At 42.9% G+C, this 12,059-nt stretch overlaps 1 protein-coding gene across 1 annotated transcript in view; it reads left to right on the forward strand.

Moving 5' to 3' along the window:
- RASGRF2 (Ras protein specific guanine nucleotide releasing factor 2) overlaps positions 1-10,195 on the forward strand; it is a 121,624-nt gene extending 111,429 nt beyond the window's left edge. Inside the window, exons 20-27 of the mRNA XM_058823889.1 lie at positions 661-721; positions 1,204-1,307; positions 2,337-2,421; positions 3,403-3,600; positions 6,417-6,496; positions 7,481-7,598; positions 8,552-8,620; positions 9,276-10,195. Coding sequence (XP_058679872.1) covers positions 661-721; positions 1,204-1,307; positions 2,337-2,421; positions 3,403-3,600; positions 6,417-6,496; positions 7,481-7,598; positions 8,552-8,620; positions 9,276-9,368 — 808 coding nt within the window. The 3' untranslated portion in view covers positions 9,369-10,195. The remainder of the gene's footprint in view (positions 1-660; positions 722-1,203; positions 1,308-2,336; positions 2,422-3,402; positions 3,601-6,416; positions 6,497-7,480; positions 7,599-8,551; positions 8,621-9,275) is intronic.
- Positions 10,196-12,059: the final 1,864 nt, after the last annotated feature.

The raw sequence follows: 12,059 nt of genomic DNA on the forward strand, positions 1-12,059 counted from the left end.
GGGGAAAAGAGAAAAGAAAAAAGTGTGCTTTCTGACAGCCTTTTGCATTCCTCTCCTGTTCCTTCTCCCTGAATCTTCTCACTCCTATATTAGATAAATCCAGTGTTGTCAAGGTTTCTTTCTGTCTGTTATTTCCACATGAAGGGATAAGATCCTGTGTATATTCATATTATGTGCCAATATGCTACATCAGGGAAGGTGTTTGATCAATACTTGCTTTTGCCTAGGTAATTTTTGACCCATTACTCTGAAATAATCACGGGTTTCCTGTAGCAGAATTGGAAACATTCGTTAACACTTTTATTACTGAAAGGAAATCATGTCCTTGCTACAAGTACAAGCTGCAGTTTGCTGTCCATTTCCGCACACTGAGCTCCGTGTGGGACTGAACAGGACAATTTCCATGATTCATTAGCTGAGAGATCTTAAACCTCTGTGGAAATATTTCATCTTACATGTCTCTGATGCTGTAATAGTTTACACATTTTTACTTAAAGCAAGACATGACTTTTTAGGCTACAGATTTTTTTTTCCTTTACCTCCTCAATTGCAGACTTAGGATTTATTTTAAATAAACCATTTTGCTAATATATGATAAGGTTTTCTCATAACCATGGACAATTATATTTATATAGGATGTTCTGCCGCTTTATTTTTCAGGACTCTTTCTCAGGATGATCAAGATGATAACCATTTGAAAATAGAGGATATCATTCAGATGGTAAGTTCATCTTGACAGTTAAACATAAATACTCCTAGAGAAATGTTGTGTGCTTGAGTCAATAAAATTTAACACAATTGCAACCTGTAAAGTACTTCTGGATAGATATACTCTTTTTTTATACCAGGAATGTCAATTTCAGTTTAGAGATTGTAAGATTTTGGAGCCCCTATCAAAAATGAACAGGTCATAACTTTAGTATTTGGATAAAATCTCAAGATTGTAAAAAAGGGGAAGATATTAATATACGTGAAAATACAAGAGGAGAATATGCAGAGTTTATTAACTCATGTTCATACTCCTGAGCTGGTGCGTGCCTGTTTTATGAATTTCCAGGCCGGTGTTTGTGTTGTCTGCGATTGTTGCTAATCCTCATTTCTCCCGATCCCGAGGTTAATTACAGCCCCACTGCGGGCCCCCAGGCAGCTGCTCGTGCCCTGTGGCCCGCGGGGAGCCCCCTGAGAGCTGTGCTTGCTTTGCAGGCAGACTGCCCCAAGCCCGAGTGCTTCGAGACGCTGTCGGCCATGGAGCTGGCGGAGCAGATCACCCTGCTGGACCACGTCGTGTTCCGCAGCATCCCCTACGAGTGAGCTCCCTGCACGTGGGGCTGGGGGTTTGCATAACTGCCTGCCCTTTGCCCAGGACTCTAGCAGCAGGCAGCAGCCTTATGGAGGTGCCCAGCACCCCAAACCCCACTCTTGTTCACAAGTTCTTTCATAATGGCTGATTCGGTCTATTAGAGAATAAATTATTTATTTATTTGTTAGACAAAAAACTAACAGATATAAGACTTTTAACAAACTAATATTACACAGAAGTAAGGACAAAAGCAAAACTACTAATAGATACATACAACATGAGGTTAAAAGGACCTATAAATGTTACGGCTAGTGAAGAAATAATAGAACTTAGGATTCAATGGCTCTTAACCATCCAGCTGTTAGTGAGGCACACATGGAGATCCTTTCCCTCAATCCCCAGGGAAGCATCCATGGAATCTGTGTCCAAACTCCAGAGAAAAGTCTCAAACACTTTCAGGTGCAGAAGGCTTCTGCCTCTGTGGAAACTCGTGTGTCTTTTACAGTTTGTAACACAGTCAGGAACATTTCTTTTATCTCTTCCCACATCTGCTCTCCAGACTGAGATGTTGATTGTTAGCTGGGGCCTGAGCCCTTTTGGTGCTGGAGATGATCCCTTTTGGGCCTTGGAGCCTGGGTTATCTCTTCACAGCTGCCCCCACTGTCTGTGGTAGAGAGGGGAGGCCACTCCTGGCACAGAGTGTCCCTTGTGGGGCCGGTGCCACCTCCAGCTCAACCCTGACAAAAGGGTTTGCACACATACAGGGATAACCTGGTGTAAATGGGGTCACAGTGCTGGAAATTGGGATGAGGTGACAGGGGAGAGGGGATTAAGAGAAAAATAATTTTTTTTCACTATTTACCATTTAAGTCAACATTAAAAATGATATAGTGAGATGCTGGAATTAGTGTAAAGCTGTGTTATTAGCTTCCAGCAAATTGAGGTATCCTTGAAATATCCTGCTTAGGCTATTGCAGACACACTCTCTACTGTGTTTATGAAGATTTTGTTTGCTTTTTCTCCCATCAATGTCTAGAGAGTTCCTTGGGCAGGGCTGGATGAAAATGGATAAAAATGAGAGAACACCCTATATTATGAAAACTAGTCAACATTTTAATGATGTAAGTAGTCTCCAATACAGACTTGCTTTCTAGGAACCCCATCTACTGTCTCTGACCTCTAGAACAGAAATGTGTTGTGTTGCAATGTGATGTGATGTGTTATCTATTAGTGACAGAATGCTGTAGCCTCTTTGTAATTAACAATTTAAATCAAAGCAGATGAAGATTCTCATTTTCAATAATTGGTACTCAGCATTTTAGTGGCAATTTAGGAGAGTAGAACATTTTAAACTGTAGCACAGTCCTTTTTAGCCTACTGAAGAAACTTAAATTTCTCCAGAGAAATATAACACCAATCCTGTTTAATGCCTTTGTATCACTTCACATGTCTTTTTCCTTTATCATTTTCCTTGAACTTTACTGGGAGACTTCCCAATCAGCTTTGGTGCTGATGGCTTGGAGACCTTCCCATTGCATCCCCAACCTTTCTTTCCTGTCCCCATCCCTTCCACCTGCCCTAAGCTCTGTTTCCAATGCCCTTTTCCTGGGTTTATGAATCACAGAACTCACAGAATCACCGGGTTTGAAGAGACCTTCAAGATCATGGAGTCCAACCCAGCCCCAACCCCTCAACTGAACCCTGGCACCCAGCGCCACATCCAGGCTTTGTGATGGGGACTCCACCACCTCCCCGGGCAGCCATTCCAGAACTTTATCACTCTTTCTGTAAAAAACCTTTTCCTAATATCCAACCTACATTTCCCTTGGTGCAGCTTGAGGCTGTGTGCTCTGGTTCTGTCAGTTCCTGGGGAAAGAGCCCAGCCCCGCCTGAGCACAGCCACCTCTCAGGGGGTTGTAGAGAGTGATAAAGTCACCCCTGAGCCTCCTTTTCTCCAGGATAAACACCCCCAGCTCCCTCAGTCGTTTGTGTTCCAAGAGCCATCATTTCTGTCATGCTTACCTGGGGGTTCTCCTGCCTTGGCACGTTAGAAGGGATGGTGCTCCATCTCGCTGAGCCCCTGCCTCTCTCTCCATGGCCAGATGAGCAACCTGGTGGCCTCTCAGATCATGAGCTACGCGGATGTGCCCTCGCGGGCCAGCGCCATCGAGAAGTGGGTGGCGGTGGCCGACATCTGCCGCTGCCTGCACAACTACAACGGCGTGCTGGAGATCACCTCGGCCCTCAACAGGAGTGCCATCTACAGGCTCAAGAAAACCTGGGCAAAGGTGTCCAAACAGGTGAGAGGGACGCGGCCACGGCAGGTTCTTGTGTTTGCTGGGACGCCCGTCGCTGGACGGAGGGATGAATCTGACTCCGTGTTCTCAGAGGGCTAATTTATTATTTTATGATACTATTTTATATAAAAGAATACTATATACTAAACTATACTAAAGAATACAGAAAGGATACTTACAGAAGGCTAAAAAGACAATAAAGGAAACTTGTGACTCCTTCCAGTCGTGACACAGCCTGACCATAATTGGCCAATAAGTCAAAATAATTCGCATGAAACCAATCAAGCAACCACCTGTTGGTAAACAATCTCCAGCCACATTCTAAAGCAGCAAAACACGGGAGAAGCAAATCAGATAATTATTGTTTTCATTTCTGTCTGAGGCTTCTCAGCTTCCCAGGAGAAAAATCCTGGGCAGAGAGATGTTTTGGAAAATATGACAGTGATTTTGGGGGTTCTGATTCCATCACCCGCTGTAAACAACCTTTTCCTAATATCCAACCTACATTTCCCTTGGTGCAGAGGCTTTCCCAGGGGCTGAGACAGGGCCCCTCCTGTGAATATTTCTGCTTTTCCACCACCTGGGATGTAGGAAATGGAAAGATACAAACTTCCACAGATACTGAAGTGTTTGAGTTGCAGCCTTGGAAGAAGCTTGGATTGATGAAAAAATAAAAGTACACAGACATTAAGCAGAAAAATTATAAACTTGTTTTTCTATAGTTGTAAGTAAGAATATGCCTTCAGTAAGTGAGAGACCTCATTGGGTAAGATGGTGAAGGGTTTTATAGTGTAGTAATGTAATTATATAGAGTAAGCTAAGAGATTAGATGTTATAATAGAAGCACATTTGTGTACGTGTAATTTTATATATAATTTCATTATTATATATATAAAATTATATGCAATTATTATATAATAATTATAAATTATATTTTATATTTATAATTATTTATTATTATACATAATATATAATAATATATAATTCTATATTTATATATTATTTGCGATTGCATATTATATATTAGATATTATAATATATAATATAATAATGTATAATATCAAGAAATAATATGTCCATAGTATATATTTATTACAATACATAATTATTATAAGTATATATAATTATATATCATTTTAATAGAATTTTATCCTATTGGATAAAAGCATTCATAGTGCAGCACAATTAAGTAAAGGTGATAGGTTAGAAAAACAAAAGAAACTGTCACAACTTTCCATTGGATTAGAATGTTCTATATTGCATTGTAATGAAGAACTTGTGACTACCTTGAGCTATGGTTGACTTCTTACTCCTCTAAAATCTCACAACCTTTGAGGCTGATGTTTATCTGAGTAATAAATTGTTTTTAGCTCAGCAGTAGTCCCATCCCTTCATTAAGGTGTTGATAATAGTGGGACTGGCATTTTCTGTCCAGGAATTTTGCATGTAGCTTTTTTAATCTGTGGGAGCAAAATCTTTTCAAGGTAATTGGAAGGTGCCAGAGACTATTTGCCCTGAATGGCTGAAATGTTCAAGTAAAATAAATTTAGATATTTTCTGATAGACACATCTGGTGGTTACAAGCTCTGGTTAAAGTCTGGTCATGTGCCTAAAATAGGAACTGCCTGTGCAAAAAGCCTTTAGGGAGGTCAGGACCTCTCAAATTCCTGAGCTTTTCTACCCAGTAGGAGACTGTTGATAAAAAATCTTCTTTCTCATTTAGGAGCTCAAGTTTAGGTGCAGTGAACACCTCCTTTAAATCCTTACTGGCTGCTGAGAATGTCAGCAAAAACTGCCAGCCACAAAAACAAGGCACACACATTTAAAAAAAGGCCTGTCAGGATGAAGATAATCCACTCTTTTATGTTCTGTGTTCTAAATGGTTCAAAGAAATACAATTAAAATAAATTCTATCTGTAGCACCTTTTCCAGGCAGCTTTTTCTCAGCTGCTTCACAGCTGGTGCTACATTCTTCTATTTAAAAATCTGTTTAAAATTCTTTCAGTACAAACTTTTATAAGTGAGTTTACCTCCCAACATTTTTATGGATAGAACTTGTTTGATTTTTAAACTTTTCAATTAAAAAATAAGAAACCAAACCCACAGCAGACTGATGTTGTGGCACAGTCCTCTGGTACCTGCTGGGAATGCAATCTGGGTTTTTCATCAGCCTGCCAAATAGAAGAAAGTGACTCTGTCTGCCCACAGCTCTCTCTTGATTGGAAATTCAGTTTCAAATAGGATGAATTTCTCATCGTTCTCTACACTCAAGTCAGTAGCCTGAACAGGCTGAAAATCAAATTTATTTCACTTAAGAAGGAGCCAGGTTCTGGTGATGCCCACTGACAGTGATTTGTGTAAGACATGAATAAATTCTCATTTACATATTCAGCTTTTCTCTGGAACTTGGAGGCAAAATCAGCTCAGTGCAAGCTCCAGGGCAGTGATCACCCCTTGCTGTCACCAACCTCAGTAAATGCAGCTGAGGACCCTCAGCCACATGTAGGATCTGTAATGTTCTTGTGTGCACAGCAAACTGAATTCCAGACCATCAATGTAATAAATGTGGGTTTTCCTCCACTTGCAGGGTAATATCAGCATAAAGACAGGTTCTGTATATCACTCATCATGCTGCCTAATCTCCATTTGCAGAAAGACAGGAGGAACTGCAGTAGAGCTGAGTTCCTAATTCAGTAATGCCTGTTATACTACTCTAGGAAATGGGGTGGGGATAATAAGTGAATTACAGCTCGGGTAGAATCTCATTCCAGTCATTTACATGCACCAGCAATGACGTCTGAAATGCATTTTCTTCCCAGACAAAAGCACTCATGGACAAGCTTCAGAAGACTGTGTCATCTGAGGGAAGATTTAAAAACCTGAGAGAAATGCTCAAAAAGTAAGCCTCCCTACAGTGTACAACTGTGTTTTGTTATAAACAGTGGATAGTTCACGGTAAAGATTAATTGGCTGTGATTAGGCTTTAATATTTTTTTTTCCTAATAACCTTTTAAATTCTAGGTTGGTCCTATTTGGCAATATGGTTTTGCTGCATATGCTGTGATTTAATACCCCTGATGGGTAAACATAGTAGCTCCAGAGATTTACAAATGAAATTATTTTTTTGTCTGAACATTCCCTGTTGGGGTTTCACTTACACTGATAAACTCTCTCAATAAGTGTAAAGCCAGCTTTATAAATTGAAGGTTTTATGAAAAACAGAATTGTTCTAGTTAAGAATTTTAGGGCTTGGTACTAAGCCTGTGTCAGGTCACAGACTCATTCCTATGACAATAAATTATGATTCTGACAAAACTTTATGAGAGGAACATAGAGATAGGACAAAGGCACAGGGATATTTCTTCTGCTGTGGCCTCCCAGCCTGCTGCAAAAACAGCCTGCTGCTTTTGTGCAGCAGTCCTTGAACATTGTTTTCTTTAATTGCTTTGCTGGATTGTGTTTGACATTCTGTAATTTTGGTATCCAGAATATTCCATGTCAAGTGTTCTACAGTTTATGTAGAACTGATTTCAGCCATACAAAAACCTGGATTTTTGTGAGCTTTGTAATTGGGAGCAGGCTTTCAGAACTGAGTGGCATAAGTACCTCAAGTGATCTTGAGAGGAGCTGAGAACTGAACAGCCAGAATAATTAATGGTCTATTTTAAAGATGCCATTAATATTAGATATTGGGCAGAATGCATTCAATTTATCACAGGCAGATCAAACAGAACTCAGGCAGAGCCAGAGGAGCTGTTTGTCCTGGAAAGGAATACAACCCATGGAGTAGAACTGGGCAAATAATAAAGAGTTTGTGCAAGTTAGATAAAAATGCATTTGCAAATGTAGCTGCAGGCAAATAAGCTGGTTTGTTGGTTTACAGCTGTAACCCACCTGCTGTTCCCTACCTTGGGATGTACCTGACTGACCTGGCATTTATTGAGGAAGGAACACCCAACTTCACTGAAGAAGGCCTTGTCAATTTCTCCAAAATGAGAATGGTAATTTTCAGTTTCCTACATGCTTCGCCAACAGGTGTTTAATTGCATGAGTTAATTATTGATTTCACTGCAACTCCTCTGAATTTACCTTTGGAGAAGCTGCTTTGGTGCTGTGCGCTAGAGGCAGCTTGGGAGAGCAATTACTCGACCCAGTCTTCTATCCCCACCTTCTGGCAGGCTGGGTGCTTTCACGGGCTGAATTTGTCCCCGGTTCACTTTCTCAGAAAGGACAGCAAAAGCAGCTGCCTGGAGCTCGTGGTGGAGCAAGAAAAGGCTTTTTTAAATAACCAGAATTACAGGAATGCAGTGATTCACCAGGAAGCAGTAATCACAATGTTCCTTTCAGAGTGTGCTCTGGTCTATCTGAAAAGCACTTTAAAGTTGATGTCTCTCCCAGTGCCATGTAATGCTGTTTTGTAACAGCTCCTCGGAGGGAGGCATGGAAATTTCTCCTCTAATCTCAGCTTAATGCCCATCTTAGGGCTACACTGCAGCAGTCACTCGAGGCAAAGAATGGGGAGGTTTCATTATGGGCAGAGTGTTTGCTCACTCGGGGCTGGCTGGGGAATAAATGTTTTCTTTGGGAAAGTGAAGTCCTGGGGAGCTGTTGGGAGATGATCTCTACCCTTCCCTTCCCTTCTCCTGACAGAGGAGGAGTTAGCAGAGGCTAGCAGAGACAGAGTAAAGTCTTGTCAGGAATGAAGTGTTGTGGCTGTAATTGTGACAGGCAGCGATCTCTACCAGGTCTACAAGTAAATAAATGTATAAGCTTCTATGATGAAGTTATATTTTTAAATATGTAAGTTGAAGTTATATATATATATATATATATATATATATATATATATATATATATAAGTTGAATGGAATAATTTGGTGCAGAATTCTTGCTTTGTGTAGCTTAGCTGAAGCAGAGCTGTGCTTGAGCTGACGTGCTTGTGTTCTTTTGAAAGATCTCGCACATCATCAGGGAAATCCGCCAGTTCCAGCAGACCTCCTACCGCATTGAGCACCAGCAGAAGGTGAGGCTCCCGCTGCTCCTGAAATCAGGCTGTGGCAGCAGTGACTTGGGAGCCACAGCTGCCCCTGAGAGCTCAGCCTGGTGTCTTCTGCTCCCACGCGTGGAGGAGAGGACAGACAGACACATGGACGCGTCCTTGGGGTGGTGAGACCCCCACCCCGCAGGACCTCTTTGTCTGATGCCTTCTAAAGAAGTGTTTTGCTCCTTTGGGAGGTCCCTGGGGATTGCAGCCTTGGAGGGTGTGAGGGGTTCAGAGGGAGGTGTGTTCCCCCTGCCCTGAGATCCTGGGATGAGGGTCAGGAGGTGCCCCAAGCATCTGCTGGGGCATCCTGCAATTCCTTGTCCCCTTGCCCTTCTTGGGGGTGATGCAGCTGTTACCAAAGCTGGTCAGTGCCTTCACAGAAGGCTCATCTCAGAGTCCAAAAGAGCAGTTTTGGGCTGAGGTAACCTGACAAAGGATTTGCTCATTCTTAAGAGGAATTAATCCTAATTAATTCTCGGGTACTGCAGGTGCATCTTCATGCCAGCAGCATTCCAAGCTGGCTTGCCCAAGGAAACAACACAACGTCAGGACCCAAAATGTGCTGAAAGGGAAGGAAAGCTGTGAGGTTTCTGTGTCAGTTGCAGGCAGCCTGTCCCTCTGTGTTTCCCCACAGGTCACTCACTACCTGCTGGACAAGACCCTCATCATGGACGAGGACACCCTGTACGAGCTGTCCCTGAAGATCGAGCCGCGGCTCCCCGCCTGAGCCCCGCACAGCCCTGCACACAGCTCTGGGAGGGAACCACGCCTGCCACCACCCAAACACAGCCAGAGACGCTCCGACCAGAGTGCCAGCTCTCTTTTCCAATAAGAGTCTCACAGCCTTTCCCTCTCAGGCAACACAACACCTGTGTTGGAGGTGAAAGGCAAAGACCCTTCCTACCCGGCTTAAGCGATTTCTGCTTTGCAAAGATCATGTGTGGCACTAGGGACCATGATTTCCTGGAAAACAGGAGACTTTCCTGTGAACAGGCACTCACTGCAGCCATCTCACGTGGCAAATCAAGGGTACAGATTTAAATGGTGGTAATGGACTCAGGTGTGTTAGGATAAATAAGCAAAGTGAGGTGGCTGGGTTGATGGCTAACTATGTGTTCACTGAGGCAGTAATGGCTGTGGTGTTCTCATTGTGTTAATTTCATTGAAAATGCAGGATTTTAGCACTTATCTACTGCTTTGGAGTGATATTAGACAGCATCTAGTAACTTCAGATCTGCAGTTGTTCAAAACACCTGCTGTACATTTCATGCTACTCATTACAAAACATTTTCTTCTTTAAATGTCTCATCAGCCTTTTCTAAGGTGACTGATTGTATCTGTAAAAAGTATTTGTAAATATGTTTTCCATCAGTGAGAGTATTTGCAGCATGGGAAGCAAATGGACTGGTGGAATAGTTGTAAATAGTTGCCAGCTGGGAGGGTGAGGGACCCAGAGGAGTGGTGCAGGGGATGGGGAGCACACAGCTCTGGAAGAGGCACTTTATTTTCCTGCACCTCCTGCAGCTTCTCTGACAAGTCAGGCTACAGGGCACATTCTGGACACACTGTGCAGAGAAATACTTGTCTGTCTGGCAGCAGGTGGTGATCAGCAGTGAACGCTTGGAGCTGCAGTGGCAGTTTTGTTTTACGTGGAATCAGTGGTGTGAAAGATGTCTTTTTTTGGGGTCGTTTTTGAGGGTTTTTTTGGTTTTTTTGTTTTTTTTTTTTTTTTCGTTCAGCCATTTGGCGATGACTTAGCTGTAAAACTGAACGTGTCAGTGGCAAACATTGAACGCCAGCAAACACAAAGTATGTATTTTTATCTGAGCTGGTAATTATCACTTGCTTTTGTTTGAGAAAATGTGCTATTTGTAAATGTTTTCAGAGCCTCTGCTTTTGTGACGTACCAGGTGGACAGATGTCATTTCTACAGTAGTTGTTGTACTTCTTGTATTTTCCTCATCAAGAGTGGCCTGTTGTATCTGCATGGGAAGTGAGCTCAAATGCTGTAAAGGGCATCATACTATAAAACACAGGTGTTAGCACTGTCGAAAACAAAAATTGGCTGGAAAAGTGTCCTTACTTTTCCAATGATACTCAGCCAGTTGAAGAAATAGGGCTATATCACCGTATACCTCCCTTAAATCCTCTCAGGGAGACAGATGTTTAAAACAGATTGTGACTTAGGCCTATTTGATCTGACATCTCTTACACAGTCGTGATGCTTCTTAACGCTGGCGATGAACAATGGATCTGCCTGGCTTGTGGTTGTTGTCTTTATTTGCACTTTAATTACATTGCTGGCCCAGCCCAGAGCTGCACATCGAGTTCCATTTGTTCTGTCTGAGTGTGAGCGCCAGCATCTACAAATGTACCTTAGCAACTGTAAATTTCATTAAGGTCCTTCTCCACAAGGACCATCTCCTTGTAAATAACTGCTTGGGGAGGTGTCGCAGGCACTGGAAAATTCCTCCATTAGAAAAGCAGACAGCAGGAGAGAAGGACATGCTAGGAACACTTTAAATAGTTCCGGCTGATGGTTGCTGTAGAAATGTTACTTATAGAAGCTTTTTGTTGTTAAAAAATGTGTTTGTTTCTTCTGACTAATGATTGACAAGAAGCTGATTGCATCCCAATGCATGATATGAGGAGAAAAAAAAACGAGCATGGTTTATTTGGACCACAAAACCAACTGACTGTGGATTCTCTGTGCAAAAGCAGTTACCATTCAGCAGTTCGATGAAACACTTTGAAGTAATGGAGCAGCGGGGAAAACGTGGTCCAAAAAGTGATTTCTTATGTTGTTTCTGTTGTTTCTTTGTTAACAAGGAAAACGTGTTACAGCCGTCAGTGTGAATGGGCATCTCTGTTGTACGCTGTGAAGTGCTGCTTTATCTGCCTGTACCCGGTTTTACCAAATCTCGATGTTCTTAGGGTTACAGGGTCCGAATGCTCGTCGTGCTCGTGTCCGAGTTCCTTGCTGTGTGCTTCTCACGCTGCTCCGTGCATCAGCGCTGGCTCGCAGGGCTGTGCTGCGCTCCAGTGCCCGAGCCCGCGGGGCTGAGCTGGAAATCGCTGCAAACCGCTCGTTCAGCCCCTCGGGGAAAGCACGTCCTGCTCCTATGCCAAAGGTTGCCTCTTGCCCCGGTGGCCGGTTTGGGTCACAATCGGGAGAGTTGGATGCTTGATCTGTGTTCGTAGCAGCAGCAGCAGCAGAATTGTTTAAAAATTGTTGTGGTTACGGTAATGTTTGACTTGCTGATGGCTTCACGTCGATGTTTTTGCTTGGGGATACAATGCTTTTGTTAAAGCACAGGGAGAAGCGAGGATGCGCCTCGTCGCCCACCGCCCTCGCCGGGGCTGCAGCAGCGAGCGCAGCTGGAAGCAGCTGTTCTGCAGCCCCCGCAGCCGGGCTGTG

The sequence above is a fragment of the Ammospiza caudacuta genome, chromosome Z (genome assembly GCF_027887145.1).
Source record: "Ammospiza caudacuta isolate bAmmCau1 chromosome Z, bAmmCau1.pri, whole genome shotgun sequence".
NCBI lineage: Eukaryota > Metazoa > Chordata > Aves > Passeriformes > Passerellidae > Ammospiza > Ammospiza caudacuta.